Source organism: Eulemur rufifrons, chromosome 20, assembly GCF_041146395.1.
Source record: "Eulemur rufifrons isolate Redbay chromosome 20, OSU_ERuf_1, whole genome shotgun sequence".
Lineage (NCBI taxonomy): Eukaryota > Metazoa > Chordata > Mammalia > Primates > Lemuridae > Eulemur > Eulemur rufifrons.
Window position 1 is genome coordinate 9,551,463 of NC_091002.1, and position 20,015 is coordinate 9,571,477.

The 20,015-nt window shown below is 54.0% G+C and overlaps 1 protein-coding gene across 2 annotated transcripts in view; it reads left to right on the forward strand.

Annotated features, from left to right (window-relative positions):
* Positions 1–20,015, forward strand: part of PYGB (glycogen phosphorylase B) — a 38,150-nt gene that overhangs the window by 8,912 nt on the left and 9,223 nt on the right. For both annotated transcript variants that reach the window (XM_069495625.1, XM_069495626.1), the window contains 12 exons: positions 1,915–1,993; positions 4,696–4,799; positions 7,709–7,840; positions 9,566–9,677; positions 10,143–10,225; positions 11,250–11,393; positions 11,906–11,998; positions 12,941–13,087; positions 13,871–14,034; positions 14,966–15,080; positions 16,064–16,165; positions 16,886–17,033. In XM_069495625.1, coding sequence (XP_069351726.1) covers positions 1,915–1,993; positions 4,696–4,799; positions 7,709–7,840; positions 9,566–9,677; positions 10,143–10,225; positions 11,250–11,393; positions 11,906–11,998; positions 12,941–13,087; positions 13,871–14,034; positions 14,966–15,080; positions 16,064–16,165; positions 16,886–17,033 — 1,423 coding nt within the window. The remainder of the gene's footprint in view (positions 1–1,914; positions 1,994–4,695; positions 4,800–7,708; positions 7,841–9,565; positions 9,678–10,142; positions 10,226–11,249; positions 11,394–11,905; positions 11,999–12,940; positions 13,088–13,870; positions 14,035–14,965; positions 15,081–16,063; positions 16,166–16,885; positions 17,034–20,015) is intronic.

Sequence of the window (20,015 nt, forward strand, 5' to 3'; positions counted from 1 at the left end):
CATGCGCCACCATGCCTGGCTAATTTTTTTCTATATATATTTTAGTTGGCCAGATAATTGCTTTCTATTTTTTAGTAGAGACGGGGGTCTAACTCGTGCTCAGGCTGGTCTCGAACTCCTGACCTCGAGCGATCCACCTGCCTCGGCCTCCCAGAGTGCTAGGATTACAGGCGTGAGCCACCACACCCGGCCTGAAGTTCAGAATTATTGATAGATGATGGTGATGGTTGTAAATGTACACTCTTAAAAAGCAAATTTTATGGTATATGAATTATATCTCAATAGGAAAAAAGGTTATTATGAGTGCATTAGAGTGCACTTTTTTTAATCCTCAGTTTAGAAGATCATTTTAGCAGAGTTGTAGACTTTCTGTCAGTTAGCTACATTTTGTGTCTTTTCTAATGCTCTCATAGTCAAGGCGACATTTGCCCTATTGGGGTCAGTGTGCCTATGACATTCAACCTAAAAACATGAAGGAACCACACACCTTTCCCCATATCCACTCTCAGCCTGTCTTCAGTGTATTGGTTTGTGAATTTAATAGCGTTTTTATGAATAAGAGTTTCCATGGTCAGTTTAGAAAACATTGTAATTAAACTTATTTCTTTACTTGGAGCAGGTACTGTGCTATTTGGTAAGTCCTACCCCACCCCCACATACGCAAAATATTTTTGGTGAAACACAGTCTTTTGAAATTGTTTTAGGAGTTAAGTTCAAGTCACAATATTTTGAAATTTTACTCTGAATTGAATTACTGTGTGTGTTAATATCACTCAGTTTACTTAATGTATACTAAATCATTTATGGCTGTGATGTTATTTTCTCATGACTTTTTTTCACCTCTTGTAGTTTATCATGTTCTCTAACTGTGGTCCAGAGGCCCCCAGTCGTTGCAGCCTGTTCAGGGGGTCCAGTAGGTCAGAACTGTTGTAACATTAAGATGTTATTTACTTTCTTTAGTCTTATTCTCTCATGAGTGTGCAGTGGAGTCTTCCAGAGGCAATATAATATGTGACATCACAATTGAATGATGAAGTGGAAAATGTATTACAGGCATTTGTAAAACTAGAAAACACTGGCATTCTTCTCAGTAAATATTTTGTTTTCAAAAACATGTTTATTTTTCATCATACTTTGTTTATGTTAACATGTAATGGGTTTATTATTTATTTTTAAATGAATTCATCTGTATACTTTTAAAAATCTCTGCATTTTAATTTCTAATTTGATAAATATTGATACATATATAATCCACATAAACAAAAGCTCTTTGGGTCTTCCTGAGACCAAAAAGTTTAAAAACCACTGATCCAGATGATGTGAGCAGTTTGTCAAGTTCATACACTAAAGCCAGATTAATGGAATCTTCATCCATAAACCATAATTGAGAGCCTTAAGGTCTGTATTCTGGAATGGTTTTAAGTCAGTGTAAGTCGTTGTGACTTTGTTGCTTTCTGTCTAATTTTTAACATGCTGTATCTATTTTACAAGATTGTTTGCATGCAACTGGAATAACCACAGGAAAAGTGCTTTTAGGTTTTGGTTTAAAACAATGTCATGTAAATATCATTAGATTATGTGAAATTAGATAATGGCTAAAACCATTGGTTTCACTTTTAAGATACATGTTGTAGTTTGTTCACTATAAATAGGCTAATTACCTGTCAGTAAATACCTTTGGCTATTAAACCATGTTTAATTTTGACTGTCAACTCTTAGCAGTTTTTGAAATATTGGAAACTTTCATTTCCATGCATTGATTTAACATGAAATTTTAACAATGGATTTTCAAGTGTAAGGGAAAGCAGACTCTAACTTTTGGCGTAAGCTTACAAGACTTAAATGTCTCTCACCCTATCATTTGAGGGAAAATATTAAGTCATATTAAAATGCTGCCTCTGTTTCTGTTTGCAGTTGGGATTGGACTTGGAAGAACTGGAAGAGATAGAAGAAGATGCTGGCCTGGGGAACGGGGGCCTGGGCAGGCTGGCAGGTAACCCACACCTGTTAGGGTGAGCTCCTCTGGCCTGTTGGCTTGGTTGGTGGCCATGTGGCGAGGCCAGTGTCAGGCATGTTCTTGATGCTGATCTGTCGGGGTAAATTGGCTTCCCTCAGCGTAGATGGGCCAGTGTGTTCTTCAGATTGAAATCTTTAGGGAAAATATATGTTCTCTTTCCTATAAAGGGTGCTTCATAATTATCATGAAGACCAAACTTGCCTACATTGGGTAAGCTAGTGCCGGGAGGGGCTCCCAGTATGCTGGCCACTTTCCAGGGTCCAAGCCAGTAACTGGAAGAAGACAGATGGAGAGAAACACGATTTGTGAACACAACTGTGCGTATAGCAGTCATTCTGGCTTTGAAACAGTCAACAGATTGCCCAGAAAGAGTAGAGCTGTTTCTTTCAGGGATATCACTCCCTTGGGCCACTGTATTTGAGAGCATACCCAGTTTTGTTATTGTTTTCTGGATTTGTTTTCTTTTGTTTTGTTTTTGAGACAGGGTCTTGCTCTGTCTCCCTGGGTAGAGTGCAGTGGCATCATCACTGCAACCTCAAACTCCTGGGCTCAAGGGATCCTCCTGCCTCAGCCTCCTGGGTAGCTGGGACTACAGGTGCACGCCACCATGCCTGGCTAATTTTTTTGTTTTTATTAGAGACGGGGTCTCACTCTTGCTCAGGCTGATCTCAAACTCCTGGGCTTAAGCTATCCTCGGGAGGCTGAGGCCTTGGCCTCCCAGAGTGTTAGGATTATAGGTGTGAGCCCAGCCCTATTGTTTTCTATTTTAAGTATTTTCACCAGCCTTTTTGGAGAAAGGGAGCCAGGTTAAAAACACAGAAGTAGAAATAGTGGTCACAGTGCGATTTGATTTCATTTGGTGGCCTGGCCCCTGGCCACTTCGCCTCAGTGATCCTTTTGGGAGTTGCCGTTTTATAAAGGGAATTCATGTCCTAAAATTTATCTGTCGGGGGGGTGGTGGGTGTGCTTATGTTTTCAAATTTTAGGTTAAATTCTCCAAAAATTATAAATGCAACATGTTTCTTTCAAACAAAACAGCACTTGAATCTATATAAAGAAAAAATTGAGGTTGGGCCTGGTGGCTCATGCCTATAATCCCAGCACTTTGGGAGGCCACAGACAGCGGGAGGATCGCTTGAGCCCAGGAATTCAAGACCAGCTGGGCAACATGGCAAGACCCTGTCTCTACAAAAAAATTTAAAAATTAGCCAAGCATGGTGGTACACACCTGTAGTCCCAGCTACTCGGGAGGCTGAGGTGGGAGAATTGCTGGAGCCCAGGAGTTCAAGGTTGCAGTGAGCTATGATCATGCCAGTGCTCTCCAGCCTGTGCAACAGAGTGAGACCCTGTCTCAAAAATAAATAAAATTTGCCCCACCTGTGAGTGTGAAAGGCCACATGTGTCCTCCACGGTCTTCTCTCAAATGCAGGGTTGTGCTGTCATTTACAAAGTGAGCTCAGACTAGGCTTGTCACAGCATGACTCCCTTTCCTCCCTGAGGCTCTGGTGAGGGGCTGTTGTGGGCTCTCTCACAGAACAGGAGGGTGTCCTTGGCGCCCCCTCAGGGCACTGAGCCGCAGAGGTCTTCACTCCCCTCCATGCCCCCAGGCCCTGGGACATGTGACTGATTTTTGCCATGTTCCTACTTGGTCCTTTCTCAGTAAATGCAGAACCGGGTTTCCTAAGCTCGAGGGAAGCTCTAGCCTCCTTTGTCCTGCTCTGTGACAGCCACAGGGGTGGCCAGTCACCGCAGCTCCCTCTCCTGTGCTTTTAGACTCACTTCTGATTGGGGTCTTCTGGGTCCTTTGACTTTTCTAGTCACGGTTCCTGGACCAGGGAGGCTGCCTGCTGCCTCAGCCTTCCCCGAGGCCCTCTGTTCCGGGCCCCACCCGCGGACAGCTCAGCAGCGCTGAGCCTGCCATAGCCTGACGTGGTCTGTTTCCCTCCCGAAGAAAGAATTTCCGGAACGAGAGCCCGGGTCTGACATCTGTGTGTCTCCCTCGTTCCTTTCCCTCAACACAACACCCGGCAGGCGTCTGCATGTGTGATGGATTGGACGTCTATTTTATTTACTTGTGTTCTGTGTGGGTTTTTTTCTTTTTTTTTTTTCTTTTTTTACTCCTTAGATGTAGTAAGGTTGCCTTCTGGATCTTTATTGAAAACACTGTCATTGTTTTGTTTGTCTTTCAAGAAAAGTGCTCCATTTAGTGACATGCTCCAGCCCCTCCCAGGTCCCTGGTGGCACTTTGGAGCTTGGGTGTTTGCGTAGTTATGGGCAGTGGTGACATGTACACCACCAGCCCCCCTTGCTGGGCCTGTGTCAGCGATATGTAGGGACAGGTCTGTGATGTGTCCCTACCTTCAGAACGGCTTGGGCTTGAGCAGAATGTGCAGAGGGTGGGGGCCTCGGCCTGAACTGGGCTGTCTGGGAGAGGCGGTGAGCGCTTCGCACTTCGCTGTGTTCTCTGTGGATTCCTCACCTCCGCCAGCCTCCCACAGCCTCCGAGTAGCCCCCATGTCGATGTCTTCTGGGCCAAGGGGAGGCTGAGGGGCCCCAGTTTTCCTTGAAACCTGAAGCTGGCTGTGGTCTCCTCTGAACCCCCACCTCATGCCCTGTGGGTGGTGTCCCAGCCGGGCCTCGGTTCTGCTGACCGTCTGATTTGTGATTGGATTTTGCAGCCTGTTTCCTTGACTCGATGGCCACCCTGGGCCTGGCAGCATACGGCTATGGAATCCGCTATGAATTTGGGATTTTTAACCAGAAGATTGTCAATGGCTGGCAGGTACGTGAGATTTGGTTTCTTCACTGATTTCCAGTTCTTGTTTGCACAAGAAAATAAGCAGCAGCACTTTCAGTCTGGCCTTTTGTACTTTACACGCCTTGGGGAACGGCAGGCCAGTCGGCAGCACAGTGCAGCAGGGCGGGCCATCGGCAGCCCCACGTGGCCCCGGAGAGGCTGGTCCCTGTGTGGGCTCCTTTCAAACCGCCTGTGCGTGGTGACCACAAGTTAGGCCAGGCTGAGCCTCATGGGGACAGGGCCTTCTGCAGCCAGGCGGCGAGGACACCATGGGCTGGTTTTCTGACTGTGTCTGAACATGGTGAAGGGCACGGTGCTCTCAGGGTTCAGCCTCAAGGACATTGACCTTGAGTGGTTAGAAAAGCAGTTGTTGTGGGTTTTACTCCCACCATCTGCCTTTGCTCCCTGCCACCAGTGAGGGGACGGTATCCTTGGGGTTAGAGGCTGGACTCTGCAAACTACAGTGGCCCTTGGGAAGAATGAGCCTCGATTTTAAAGCATCAAACTGTAGCCCAGTGAGGTGGTCAGGCCCATGTCCGTGAAGAGGGTAGAATCTTAAAAATGCAGCCTCACTGTCCTTGGCTGGCCGGTTCCCCCTGCTGCAGCACTTCAAAGTCATGATATTCCACTTGTGTGTGTTTAATGTCATTCGGGGCCCAGAAGTCACGGATAAAGCAGGTCTGGGGTTAGAATCAAGAGACCTGTAGCATCAGAGCAGCATAGTCTCAGTGAACAAGCTAGTCTTGGGTGGTAGAGTCATCCAGGGTGTGGTGGGGTTTGGGCCGCAGGGTCCGTGCGCTTGTCGCAAGTCACCATCAGCATCCGCAGGGTTTATGCATTGCACTGTAGAAAACAGCCTAAAAAGCAAACACGTGATCTGTCGTCAGCGACATGCATGCTGGTGTGTTCAGTGGGAACGTGTACTGATGTCTGCAGCTTACTCTGAAATGCACCAGAAATGAATGGATTGAGGGCTGGAGACGTGATAAATCCATTACAGCACCTGGTGGTGTGCATGTGTGTTCACCATCAAACGGTAACATTTCCGTATGTTTGAAAATGCTCTTAATAAAATGTTGGCAGAGAAAAGTAATAGATAAAATAAAAGAAAACTTAACTGTTTTGGATCCATTGCTCAATTCATAGAAATGCTCTTTCCCACCTTAAAAACAAAAATGCACTTTGCTCCTTCCCGGCGGTTCTGCCTGCAGCCCTCTGCATGCCTGTTTCCAGCCCATGCACGTGTTTGCTCTCTGCCCCATCCTGGCTCCTTATGGACAGTCCGGGTGTGACGTGTGGGGTTATAAGCAGAAACTTAGGGGCTCCTCCAGGCCTCGTTGGCGTCATGGTTGTAAGCAGGATGGTTTTTGGTATTTTTTGTTTTACCACACAGATAGTTTTTCTTCTGGTGTTCCTTGTTCCTGTAACTCTTGCCATCTTGCGTGACAGTCTAAGGTAATAAGTGAGTGTAAATTCTCCTACCCCATTGCCATGGGGACCGATCAGGTGGAATGGTTTTTACTTGGCTTTAGCTGTGGCAGAAATAAATGCAGGCAGTGGTTAGTGGCTGGTCAGTGACATGTGGCCGATGGGGCCATAGGCCATCCCGCCTGGCACCCTGGCTGAGGGGGCAGGGAGCCTTGGCCCCAGAAGGGAGGTGCTTGCTGCCTCTTGTGTCTGGGAAGCTGCTGCTTCTTGCAGACAACTTCCAGAATTGCTTTGCAGAGGTAGCTAAGCTTTAGTGTTGGGGAAACTCACAACAGACGAGGAAAGGCCACCAGAAAGTCGAAAGGCAGACTGGTCACCAGACGCAGAAAGGTCTTGCTGGGAGTTCTGTGGGAGGTTGAAGCCCTGGCACCTCCCAAAAGCAGAGCCCAGATTCTCTCGCTGGTGACTTTTTACTGCTGTGTAAGAACCATGAAAAGAAAATCCCTTAAAGAATCATACTAGGGTTGCTTGTTTAATTTGAAGAAAAAATACTTGATCTCATTTTGGTTTTAGTTCATTTAGACTTTGGAATCCCTCATGCATCGCTGTGCCGGTTCACTTGTTCTGTTGCTTGCGAGTGGCTAAGTCCCAGAGCGGGGTGGTGGAGCAGCCCCACCAAATGCTTCTACTCAAGGGTGCTCAGGGGCTACTTTTAATTTTATTTATGGGAATGGTGCTTGCATGTTTATTGGTCTTGGGTGCCACTGGGCACAGGTTTTGGAAAATAAGCCACTTTTGGAAGGCCTTGCAAAGCAGTGTCTTCTTGCGGTGTGTTCGTGTCCTGGGCACCCGCTGCCGGCTGCCAGCTCGGCCCCAGCACTTGCGGATTTATGGTGTCACTTTCAAAGCAGTGGCTTTGAGAAGAATCTCCTGATTTTTTTTTTTTTATAACAGCTTTATTTAGATACAAAGTGAGTTTTAAGTATATTCAGAGGTGGATAACCATCACCACTAACTATCTCCAGAATGTTTTCCTCACCCCAAAAAGAAGCCCTGCAGCCCTTTGCTGTCACACCGGAGCCCAGGACAGCTGCTCTTCTGCTTCCTGTGTCTCAGGGTGCGCAGTTCTGGATGCTTCCTACAAATGGAGTCATACAACATGTGACCTTACATGTCTGGCTGCTTTCACCGAGCGTGATGTTTTCAGGGTGTGTTCATGTTGAGCACGTGTCAGTGTTGAACTCAGGGGATTCTGCATGTCTTTTTATTTGGATGCGTGTTTCTGAATTTTATACAAGTTTGCTACTTTAGTAGTCCAAAATGTCATTTTTAAACCCGTGGGCTTGACCAGAAGTGGAGATCTTGACATGGTGAACAGGCTGTAGGTTTTCTGCTCTGCCAGGCACCATGTGAGCTGGACGGCGAGGTCTGTCCAGGCTGGGACATCTGAGTGTGGCCCTTTCCAGGTGGAGGAGGCCGACGACTGGCTGCGCTATGGCAACCCCTGGGAGAAGGCCCGGCCCGAGTATATGCTTCCTGTGCACTTCTACGGGCGCGTGGAGCACACCCCTGACGGCGTGAAGTGGCTGGACACGCAGGTACCAGGCCCGGGGCCTCAAGGACATGGCAGGGGCCGGGTGAGGGGGCCACCCAGGGCTCATTTGTTGTCACCTTGAGTTCTTTTGGGGCGTGAGGGGTTGCTGCTGCCCTGGAAGACTTCATTCAAGGTAAAAGGCAGCGAAGGTTTTATTCTCCTCATATACCTCATTTCTTGCACTTTGACGGGAACCTCCCAGACAGTGGAGACGCTGTCCACAGCGGCAGGCGTGTTGAGCCGCACTGTGTGCCTTAGCAGGAGCTGTGTGGGGGCCTGAAACCACAGCCAGGCGTGTTCGGGCCCGTGACACACCCTGTCGTTTAAGGGCAAGCAGAAGAGCGATCTGACGGGGATGAGGGCACTGACCCCTGGGGTGGACGCCCACAGCTCCCCACCGTCTCCCTGGGGCACGTGATGCACTCACTCGCCGCACACTCTGCCCCCTCGTGTCTCACGGTGCCTGAGCCATCGGAGCCCCGGGCGTGTGTGCGGCCTGGGCACACGTCCCGGCAGCGAGAAGCCAGAGTGCTCGGCAGCGTGTGGTGCCAGCCGTGGGTAGCCCGTGCGTAGGAGGGCCGGGTGGGGTCAGTGGGACTTGATCACCCCGTGGCAGGAGGGGAGAGCGCAGGCAGGCCCAGAGCAGGCAGTCACGGGCATGCAGAGAGAGTCGTCCTCTCTGAAACGTAGTTTTAAGTAGGATACATGGGCTAGAGCAGCTGGAACCATGTCACACAGGCCAAAAATGCCATGAAAAGTTATAATTAACTTGAAAAAGTGGAGAAAGGGATCCAGTGCTGTGGGCGTGTCTGTGGAAGGTGAGCATCAGTGTGAGTGAGGAGGACCCCATGGGCATTCCAGGCGGGGTGTGAGGAGGCCGTGGCACCAGGGCTGGGGCGGGGACGGGTGCTGGGACGCTTTGCTGGGGACTCGTTGCTCACTTGGGTGTCGCTGTGTGGGGCAGGGGTGAGGGTTGACCGGCGATAGGAAGGGAAAGGTGAAGCTGGGGTTTTAATCCTGGCGGCCCCAGTGTGCAGCCCTTTTATGACTTTGTCATGCGGGCACAGTTGTGCCCTTATGAACTGTAAGCCCGCCCGAGAGTAGGAACACCATGGGAGAGCCCGAGGGGCATGTGTGACCTTTAGGTTTGGGTGCCTCCACAGAGGTGATCTTTGGATGGATGGGGTCCGTGCGGCCTGTCAGGAGGGAGCGTGCCAGCCTGGGGTGGGGAGGACCCAGCTGGGCTTCTGTAGGGGCTGCTCACGGGTAGCAGTTGTGTCACCCGACAGGAGGATCCTTGCCACGGATGTGGGGCAGCGGAGGTGGGAAGTAGGAGTCGTCTGTCGAGAGAACTTAGCTGAGTCCTGGAATTGCTGAAGCAGAGAGTTGAGCAAGCAGGAGGCAGTGTGAGGGCCGAGGGTGAGATGGGGGCAGGTTAGTGGGGTGGGGGGATTCTGCAGTCTGGGCTGAACCTGAAAAAGGGGAAGCGAGAGGACAGGTGCGGCCTGGGCAGTGTGGCCAGGCGGGGGTCCTCGGACAAGACAGTGGGCAGCCCCACGCGGCAGGTGTGTGTGGGGACGGTGTAGGCAGAGACTGGGGTGCTTGGCACGGGGGGCGGGGGTGAGTGTGCTGGGACAGAAGGGGAAGGGCCTCAGGGTGAGCAGGGCCCCAGGTGAGGAGAGGCGGGTCCCCTGCCGACTCAGTCCTGAGCGTCTGTCCCTGTGGCCAGGTGGTGCTTGCCATGCCCTACGACACCCCAGTGCCTGGCTACAAGAACAACACGGTCAACACCATGAGGCTGTGGTCCGCCAAGGCGCCCAACGACTTCAAGCTGCAGGACTGTACGTTCCCTGTCTGTCCGTTCCCAGTGTCCGTGTGATGGCTCACCCTGGACACCCACACACCCCCACTGCAGCCCTTGCGCCCTCTCTGTCACCCGCAGCTCCTCTTCTGGGGCATGCTCTGCTCTTGAAGAGTGAGCTGGTGCTGCTCTCGAGAGAGAGAGAGAGAGAGAGAGAGAGAGAGCGCGCGAGCGCGAGCGCGCGGGGCTGGCCTGGGAGAGGCCCGACGCTGGGGCCCAGGGCTGTTGGGGTCAGCTCCTGACCACGAGCCCCAGGAAAGAGCAAGGGTCTGTGCAGTGTGGGGGCGATGCGAGGGAGAAGCCATATGTCCCTCTAAGGGGCGGGTGCCCTATGCTCAGGAATGGTTTTCCTTGTCCTGTTCAAATAAGCCACTGGGCAGTTGCGCAGCCACACGGAGTCCCCAGCGGAGGCACGCGTGTGCTGACTCGGCTCTGTCTCTCCTAGTCAACGTGGGAGACTATATCGAGGCAGTCCTGGATCGGAACTTGGCGGAGAACATCTCCAGAGTCCTGTATCCAAACGATAATGTGAGTAGCTGATGTGGTCACCTCCTGTGCAGGCCGGGCCCCTCCTGTCGAGCGCGCTGGTAGGCGGGGCTTCCCGAGCAGCCTGCTGCCATGTAGGTGTGTGAGGTCAGGCCATGGACACCAGCACATGGGACTGCTCTGGGGGAGGAAGGGCGGGGTCAGCCGTCCCTGAGAAAGCCTAGCCAGGCCACTGGTGCCCCTCAGCCTCTTGGGGCTTCTGTCCCTCAGAAGAACCTTAAGGAGCTTCTCTGCCAACTGCGCCCCCTGCCCCACCATCTACTCTCCCCTCGCAGTAAACACATGGCAGCTCCTCCGGCCAGGCCGGAGCCCGTCAGATCTCGGGTCCAGCCCATGTGTGCTCTTCCAGCACGTGCCACCGCCTCCCCAAGAGTTAGATGACCCATCTGTCCAGTGGGGACAGCAACACCTATTTGCAGTGATGCCTGGAGGCTTTTGAAAGGTCTTTAATACCCCTCTCTTGCTAGACGATAGACTCAGCCATGTTCCCTGTTGTCACCTGGAGTTAGTGCCTGGTGGCTTTTTTGTGGTTGTTGCCAGACAAGAGTCTTTGGAATTTGCCTATCTTAGTGGACTGTGCACTTTTTCAAGTTACCTTCTTACTGTGTCTGTGTAATACGTGCACACGGTAGCCAAGGCCTGAGCACCGAAAGGCTGGTCACAGCGGGACCCTCCGTGTGGCCCTCTCCCCTGAGACCTCAGACAGGTGCGGGGCGAAGGCCTGCACCTGGGAGGCTGAGATTTCCAAGTAGCTCTGGCCCTGCATTGCTCAGCCTCCCCTGTTGATGGAGCAGACACTTTGGGTCCATCACAGGGGCAGTGTGACCCTCTCTGGCTGCCTGAGCTGCACAGGTGGGCCCGGGAGACCTGTCCATGCCCTTGAGCCGAGTGGCCAACCTCGGCCCCTTCGGGGATGAGAACAGCCCCGGGAAGGGGCAGTGGGATGTGTAGGACCCCCAGAACCCCCCAGCCTACGCCCTCCAGCCCACCCCAGCTGTGTCTGCAGTTTTTTGAGGGGAAGGAGCTGCGGCTGAAGCAAGAGTACTTCGTGGTGGCCGCCACCCTCCAGGACATCATCCGCCGCTTCAAGTCCTCCAAATTTGGCTGCCGGGACCCAGTGAGAACCTGTTTTGACACGTTCCCGGACAAGGTGTGTGGCGGTTGGGGGGTGGGCTGAGGGCCAGACGGACAGGGCGTTCTCAGGCTCCTGAGGTTTGTTCCCCACGTCCCGGGAGGGGCAAGAGTGGGGTCATATGTGCCTCCTGTCTCAGAGTCTCCTCATCCTGGGCTGGGACCCCACTTGGGCCCCTCCTCTTGGACAACGGCCACCAGGTTGTCTCCAGAGTCAAGGCAGTAAGGGACATTGTGAAAGGCTTCTTTGGCAAAGTCACAAGGCTGTGCTTGGCTGGCTAAGTGCAGTCATTTGAAACAAAGCCTCACGGCCCAGGTGAGAGGGAGCCCCAGCACCCAGCAGGGGGGGCCTTGGGTCCTGCAGCTCCTCCCCCACCTGTGGCAGAGCTTCCTGTGTCCTCTCGACACCCTCCCCAAGTCCCCTCTGGGCTCTTCAGGCTCCTCGGGTGGGACAGGCTGGGCGGACTCCTTCATACCTAGGGCTGTACGTATAGGATGGGGCAACTGAACTTGACCCTGTGTGAACTGCAGGTGGCCATCCAGCTGAACGACACGCACCCCGCCCTCTCCATCCCTGAGCTCATGCGCATCCTGGTGGACGTGGAGAAGGTGGACTGGGACAAGGTGTGTGCTCGGGAGGAAAGACGCCGCCCTCTGCAGGCCTCAGGCCCTGGGGACCACAGTTTGAGTGGCTGAGCTCGACCTGGGGAGCTGGGAGCCTCCTCCCCAACCCCAGGCCCTGGGAGAGCTGTGGACGTCACTCTGGGGGTGGTGTGAGCCGTGAAGGGGTCTGGTTCCAGGAGATGGATGTTCTGTGGGATGGGCAAGCAGTGGGGACAGGGTGCCGGGGACAGGGAAGGGATTCTGACACTTCTTAGGGCTTCTTGTGTATGTTTTCTCATCTTGAAGTTTGGCCCAAAAAAACCAGAAGTGTTAAGTTTTCAGAACACGTACTTTGCGTGTTTATGAACGTGTTCTCATGGCCTTAGATCCTATAATGTAGCAGGGTTCCCTGCATGTAGCTTTCTAGTCTTTCTAAACTGACATGTGGAGCCATAAAACAATTTCGTTTTTACTCCATTTTATAGAAACATGAGCCCGTCCCTCTGGTCACTTGGTGAGGCTGTGCCCCCTGCGGCACCCAGTCCCCGCTGGCCAGGCAGGGCCATGTAGTAGCCAGTGTCCTCTTACCCTTGGTGTCAGGGCCATTTAGTGGAACTTAAATAGAAAACTGCTCGGTGGCCCCTTGGTTTACCAGCGAAAAACAGTGTCCAAAAGGAAGAGTGTGAAGGTGATTCTCGGGTCTCAAGTGAGCATCACTCAGTGCGTGTCACACTCCAGGTCAGGGTGACAGACTTCCATGGGCTGTGCCAGCAAAATAAGATAAGAGCACTGAGCCGCATACCAGGCTCTGGGAGGCACGGACTCGCCCCGGGGAGCGGAGGGGACAAAGGCCCTCCCTGGTGGGAGCTGCGTCTACCTGCGATCCTAGATGCTCACCGTGCCTGGGCATCTGGCCAGAGACCTGCCTGTGCTAAGCACTCCGGAATGTTCTGAATGGTCTAGGCCTGGGAGATCACAAAGAAGACCTGTGCATACACCAACCACACTGTGCTGCCCGAGGCCTTGGAGCGCTGGCCCGTGTCCATGTTCGAGAAGCTGCTGCCGCGGCACCTGGACATCATCTATGCCATCAACCAGCGGCACCTGGATGTGAGTGTCGCTTGGCCGGGGCTGTGCTCATGGGGTGGTGGGCTCCACGCGTGGAGAAGAGGCGCTTCACTCCTCAAACAGAGTGGCCTCTGCCCAGCAGAAGATGCTGGGGTCTGGGGCTGGCCCCCACGCCTGACCCCTGCTGTGTATGTGGGAGTCGTGGATTCAGGTCTTTTTATAAATGTTCCTATTCCAGAAGAGGCTTTAGGTGTATCTGTTCCCAGACTGTCAGAGCCCTTTGTCCCATGGGCGTCCTCGCAGCACTGGAGCAATTCAGGGACAAAGCACCATTTGTCCTTTACTGTGTGACCTGCAGAGAGGATAATGATACAGGAATGGGGGAACTTAGAATTCAGGTGTAATTGTAGTTGCCTTTTTAACCTTTTGGTGAGAAAGTGGCTGTCTCCGTGGTGACGTGGTTGAATGCACTGCACCCAGATTAGGGGGCAGCCGTCCCAGCTTCCTCCTTGTAAGTTGAGTGGCGTGTCCTCCCCGATGGGGTCCCTTCCTCAGACCCAGCAGCCTTGTGGTCCCTAGGCCGGGCCGGGCCCGGCCCTTCCTGGGCTGAGGCACGTGGAGGTGAGCGTCCTGCTGGAGTCGGGGCCCCTGCAAGGTGGGTCTGAGGTGTGTGCAGGGGCCGGGGCACTCGAGTGCAGGTCTGGCTGTAGCAGCCCTTGGACTTTTCCTGGAGGCAGCAGAGCATCCCATGGCCAGTGGTGGACCGTCGGCTGGTCACCGTGGGCCCCTGTCACCCAACCATGGTTCTCTGTGTCTTTGCGCCAGCACGTGGCTGCCCTGTTTCCCGGAGACGTGGACCGCCTGCGGAGGATGTCTGTGATCGAGGAAGGGGACTGCAAGCGGATCAACATGGCCCACCTGTGCGTGATCGGGTCCCACGCCGTCAACGGCGTGGCGAGGATCCACTCGGAGATCGTGAAGCAGTCTGTGTGCGTAGCCACTCCCTGAGCCAGGGCCCAGTCCTCCCAACACCTGGGCGGGCCTCTAGAACCACCCACCACACACCGTGTCCGAGGCATGCCACACGCACCCCACCCTCCCTAGGAGCTGCCTGGCGAGCCCTGCCAGGGTGGCGCCATTTTGTGTGCCCACTGGCCAACACAAGGGCCTCTGTGGGGCTGACTCTGGGCCACGTGAGGAGAGGGCTTTGTCTCCTTGTCACCTGTTGCCTGCCTGAGCTCCCTGCCTTCTCAGGGGTCTAGGCGAGGCTCCCTGCTCCTGGTCCACCTGCCACTGGCAGGGGCTTGACAGGCGGGCTCGCTGCTGGGCATAACGTGGGATTCTCAGGTCAGACCTCCTTCTTGCCAGTCCCCTCTTAGATGGAGTGTGATCTAGGAGTTCCTTTTTTTCTTTTTGCCAGACACCTATTGAGCACCTACGGTGAGCTCCAACCGGGAAGCACCCAGCGTTAGGGGGCCTTAGACCGGGTCGGTCCGTATGGGGGGCTGTGCTTTGGTGCTGGGCCAAGGGGCTCCGTGTGTTAATCCCACAGCAAACTACTGAGTTGGATGTTTCCCCCAATTGACAGATGAGGAAACTGGCCCCAGTTTCTCGGGCCCTAAAGCCAGTACAGTCCCCACCTGGACACTTGTTTCCATACAGACCACTGTGGAGACACCCATGAGGTTATAGCTGGCACCAAACCACACAGCCACACGGGGAGGCCCTGAAGCCCACGCGCCACCTTCTCGTGGCTCCTGAAGCTCGCGGTCTCCTTAATTGCTCTGTTCTCTTCAGAAAACGAAACAGAAACACCCAGCTTCAGAACCTCCCAGGGGACTTCCTTAAAGGATCCTTAGGTTCTCTTGCTCACCTGGTTCAAAACACAGCATTTGAGACAGTTCCCCATTTTGTTTGTAGCTTTAAGGATTTTTATGAGCTGGAGCCCGAGAAGTTCCAGAATAAGACGAATGGCATCACTCCCCGACGGTGGCTGCTACTGTGCAACCCCGGGCTGGCGGATGTCATCGTGGAGGTGAGCACCGGGCCAGGAGGCCGTGGGCAGTTAGAGGCTGAGCTGCCACTGGGCAGCGTCATCAGGCCCTTGCAGAGCCGGCAGGTCCTTAACATGGGGGACCTGCAGGGGCTCCTGGCCATGAGGGGTGAGGCCCCTGGACAGTCGGTCAGCAGGCCTGGCAGCCCCATGTGCAGGTTCACAAGCTGGCCAGGCTTCAGGAGGAGCTGGGGTGCGGCCAGCGGCTGGACTGTACCAGGACTGTCAGCCAGACACGTGGCCCGTTTGCTGTTCACACGCGTGCTCTGGAGGGACACGAGCGCTCTGCCATGTGCTGGAGGCAAGGCCACAGCAGGGACTGGGAGGGCAGAGCCGTGAGGGCCTGCCCTGGGGGTCCTGTCTGCCTGGGGCCTGTGGTCAGGGAAGGCTGTCCTGAGAAGGCTGAGGTCCGAGCAGGGGCCGGGAGGGAGCAGTGCTCTGGGGACAGATCTGGTGCGATGCCTGTGCCTGAGGATGGGCCCCAGGGACCTGTGCAGGCCATGTACAGGTGGGGTGAGGAGAGGCAGGGAGGTGGCCGAGCCTTTGCAGGGCTGCACAGGGAGCCTTAAGTGGGAAGGTCCTTGACAAGGCACTGGCTTTGGTGTGACCACCTGCCCCATTGAGAAGGCATCCACACATTCACACCTGTGGTGGCCGTGCAGGCGGAGGGCATTGGGAGGAGCCCTGGGAACTGGGGACTGCAGGGGGCTTGTGCGTTTATGTGGTGGGCATATAGGACACCCTGGGGGAGCCGCTAAGGAGTGTGCTCAGTTCTGACCAGGGGAGGCAGGAGGGGCTGCCCTGGTGGCTACATGGCCCAGCCTGAGGCGTTTGTCCGGAGGGGCACGTGGGTCCCAGGGCACAGCGGAGGCCTGGGCAACACGAGGGCAGGGCGGGCGGCCAGAGGGCCCTGCTTCAGGAGGCTGAGTCCCGCAGTGAGCGGACCACGCGTCCCTGTTCTCCAGAAAATCGGAGAGGAGTTCCTGACTGACCTGAGCCAACTGAAGAAGCTGCTGCCGTTGGTCAGTGACGAGGCCTTCATCAGGGACGTGGCCAAGGTCAAGCAGGTAGGCCCCATAGCCCGCCTCCCCCACCAGGCCCCCAGTGCGGACCAGCCTGTGGCCCTGCTCGCTCCACCCCGCCCAGCTTTCTGGTCATGTGGCTGGCGGGTGGGCAAGCACAGACCCCCAGGCCAGCCCTGACCACACCTTGACCCACTGCCACGGTCAGCAGTTCTATGGGGAAGCCTCTAGCAGCCGATTCCAGCACGATGCCCTCTCTGCCCCTGGAGAGCTGTGTAGGGCCACCCGAGCTGTCGGCTAGATCAGGGGCTAGATCAGGGCCGGGTCGTTGCAGCCTTCCAAACCTCCGCGGGAGTGAGCGCTGTCTACACAGCTGGCGTGGCGGGTGCCCAGCCCATCCCTCTGCTGTGCCGGTGGCGCCACCTCCTGGAGGCCCAGAAATAGTTCTTCGTTGTAATCTCTGAAACCGTCCCGTCCCTGTGCTGCCCTGACTGCCGCGTGCCAGGTTCTCCCGCGCCTTCTGTTCACTTAGCCCCAGGTGTGCTCTCGGGGCTAGTTTCTGGTTTCTTTCTGCCACTCCTGGCGCGGGTCCATCTTCTCTGTCGCTGCACCCTGGCTCTGGCCCTTGCACCCCCCGCCACCCCCTCCCCACGGTGTCCCTGGCTGGACAGAGATGTTGTCAGGAAGCTGAGTGTCCTGGGCCCTCAGGAGCTGGTGGGGCTGATCCCGTGAACTCTGCAGCTGTGCGCCCCCTCCCTCTCCCAGGAGAACAAGCTGAAGTTCTCGGCCTTCCTGGAGAAGGAGTACAAGGTGAAGATCAACCCGTCCTCCATGTTCGATGTGCACGTAAAGAGGATCCACGAGTACAAGCGGCAGCTGCTCAACTGCCTGCATGTCATCACCCTGTACAACCGTGAGTGTGGCCCGGGTGTGCCCCGCGCCCTGGCTTCCCCCCCTACGACCTTGAAGCTCGGCACAAGGCTCTCCGCTTCCCGCCAGCTCGTCCTCAGACCCAGCCTTCCTCACTGCCAGGGGCTGTAAACTCTGCGTGTGCGCGACGTGGCACATTTATTTAAAGCAGTAGCCATGTTTTCCTGTGTGCTCCGACCCAGGGCCTGACCCCCACAGGGGAACAGCTAACCGCTCCGCAAGGCCTGCGGGGTCGGGGTCGCGATTCCTCAGCGGGGGCCTGGAGCAGTCACGGGACTTCCTGGAACTCCGAGGCTGGGTTTCATGTTCACTTTGGTTTTTAAGTTTAGCTATTATCTGTATGAGTTTTATCTTATTTGGAGAGATATGCTCATTAGAGGCATTTAAAGCATACTTATAAAAAAACAATATATGTTAAATTTGCACATGTATCTTATTTAAGGACATTTAATTATGAGAACAAACATGCATCAAAGTCCTCCTAAAGGTCAGCATGAACATTTGCTAGGTTTATAAATAAAATAACAAAACCTTAAAGAAAAAGTAGATTTTTAAAATTTTGTGATGTAATACAGTGGATATTTTATAAACCTGAGGAACCACAAATACTCTGTTCAAGATACAAAGCTCTTCCCAGGAACATTAGCTCTCCCCTTAAATAAGCCCCCATCAGGCGGAGGGGGATCTGGGCGCTTTTGAGATGCGCAGGTGACAGGGCAGGTGCCAGAGGCTGCGCCTCTGAAGACCCCGCACTGTGCGGGGCCGAGGGAGGCCCTCCGCTTGGCCTGGGACTTCCTGGCCACGCAGTAGTTCATGGGAACCTTGGTGTCTTTTTTCTTTGGTGTGTTTTTCTTCTGTGGTTGTGACGTTCTGCATCTCCCCTGTGGTGTCCCCCTGCTTGTACAATGTCTGGTCCCCTCTGAGTTGCTGGCCCTGCCTTCCCTTCCTTCCGCTCCGGCCCCCACCTGCGGTCAGTCGCAGTGGCATCTCTTGGTGTTCGCCCACGTGCCTCAGGGTGTGTCAGCGTGCCCTGCCTCTGCTCCGTTTTCTGCTGTGAGTGACGTGCTGGGCTCAGCTGTTCACATAAGGCAGCCAGCAGGCCTGTGTTCACTGCCACCTCGCCTTCCCGCTTCCCCGTGTCTGCGTGTACGTGTGTGCACGTGTGTCTGCACATGTATGTGCATGTGTGTGCGTGTACAATATGTGCGCATGTGCATGCCTCTCGTTCCCCCACTGTCAGAGCTCACAACATTGACACTGTGCCCTTTCTCCTGTCCCTGACTTCATTTTTATCTCAATCTGCAGCTAGGCCCATTCAGTACTCGCCACCAGTCCTTTGGCAAAGTCCTGCCCACCCCTGCTGGCTGGGTTTGTCTCTAGTTCACGGCAGCATCTCGTGGGAACAACCTTCTTCGAGTCCTTGCTTGTTCCTAACAGTAGTTCCTAACAGTAGTTTTCCATCATGAGGGCGGTTTGGCTGGAGATGCCAGTCTGGGCTCCACTTTCTTCCTTGAGCACCTTTTGGGTCCCAGCACCACCCCTGTCTGGGGGCTGTGGCCGTGGAGAAGTCTGAAGCAGTCCCATTTCCTTGATCTCAACAGTGATTACTGGCCCAGCGCAGTGGCTCACACCTGTAATCTTAGTACTTTGGGACACCAAAGTGGGAGGATCACTTGAGCCCAGGAGTTTAAGACCAGCCTGGGCAACATAGTGAAACTGTGTCTCTACAAAAAATAAAAAAATTAGCTGGGCGTGGTGGCATGTGTCTGTAGTCCTAGCTGCTCGGCTGAAGCAGGAGGATCACTTGAGTCCAGGCATTTGAGGTTGCAAGTGAGCTATGATGACACCACTGTTCTGGGTGGTACCTGGTGACAGAGTCAGATCTGTCTCTTAAAAAAAAAAAACAAAGTGACATCTCATTGCCCTGTCTCAATGTTGACTGTTATGAGGCATTTTCCCCCAATGCTTGGGGTGCTCTTTGAATAAGTTGATGGATTGTGTTATTTCTAGGGTGTTTTCTTGTGTGTTTTCGTTTGTTTGTTTGAGACAGTCTTGCTCTGTCACCCAGGGTAGTGCAGTGCCATCATCACAGCTCACTGCAGCCTCAAACGCCTGGGCTCAAGTGATCCTCCTCCTTCAACCTCCCGAGTAGCTGGGGCTATTTTCTATTTTTGATAGAGACGGAGTCTTGCTCTTGCTCAGGCTGGTTTTGAGTTCCTGACAAGTGATCCTCCCACCTCAGCTCTCGGATGTTTTCTTGAAACACGTTTAAAATATTTGCTTGGTTCTGTTGCTTTGATTTTCTTCTTCTGGGATTGCTGTGAGGTGTGTGGTAGGTTTTGTTGACCTGTCTGTCTTCTTGGTATCAACTTCTTGCTGAATATTTTTTAAGTCCTCCTTGTCCTGTTGTGTTGGTTTTCTCGTGTCCCCTCCCCGGCCGGCTGCATTTGTTTCCCAGGCCACTCACTGAGTGCTCCAGGGCAGCCCCAGCTCCCCAGCTGTCCTGCTGGGCCAGCGTTTCCTAGCCTGTGGCGCCTCCCTGTGGCCGTGTGTCTTCTGTCTCTCCAAGCCCCTCCTGATGGGAAGGCTGCACCAGACACCCAGACCCGCCTCCCCAGGGTCCCCGTGTAGGAGAGGCGCTTGCCTGGGCCTGCTGACCGCCCCCCTGGGGCTCCTTCGTGCCCCTCAGGACTTTTGGGGGGCCGGGGCTCCCAAGGCCCTGTCCCCAGGTCCTGTCCCCCTGCATGCCCATAACCTGGCAGGAGTTACTGAATGATGACCCTACATGCGTGGTTTCCCTCTTTCCTAGTTTTGATGACGTTGTCAGTTGTGGTTTTTGTTTTTCCTGTTCTCCATGTTGTTCTCATTTCCAGAGGCGGGAAGATGGAGAACTGAGGGACAGCCGTGTTCCTCCCAAACCTGAAGCCAGATGTTAAAAACTACCCGACTCCCTGCCACCCTGGCT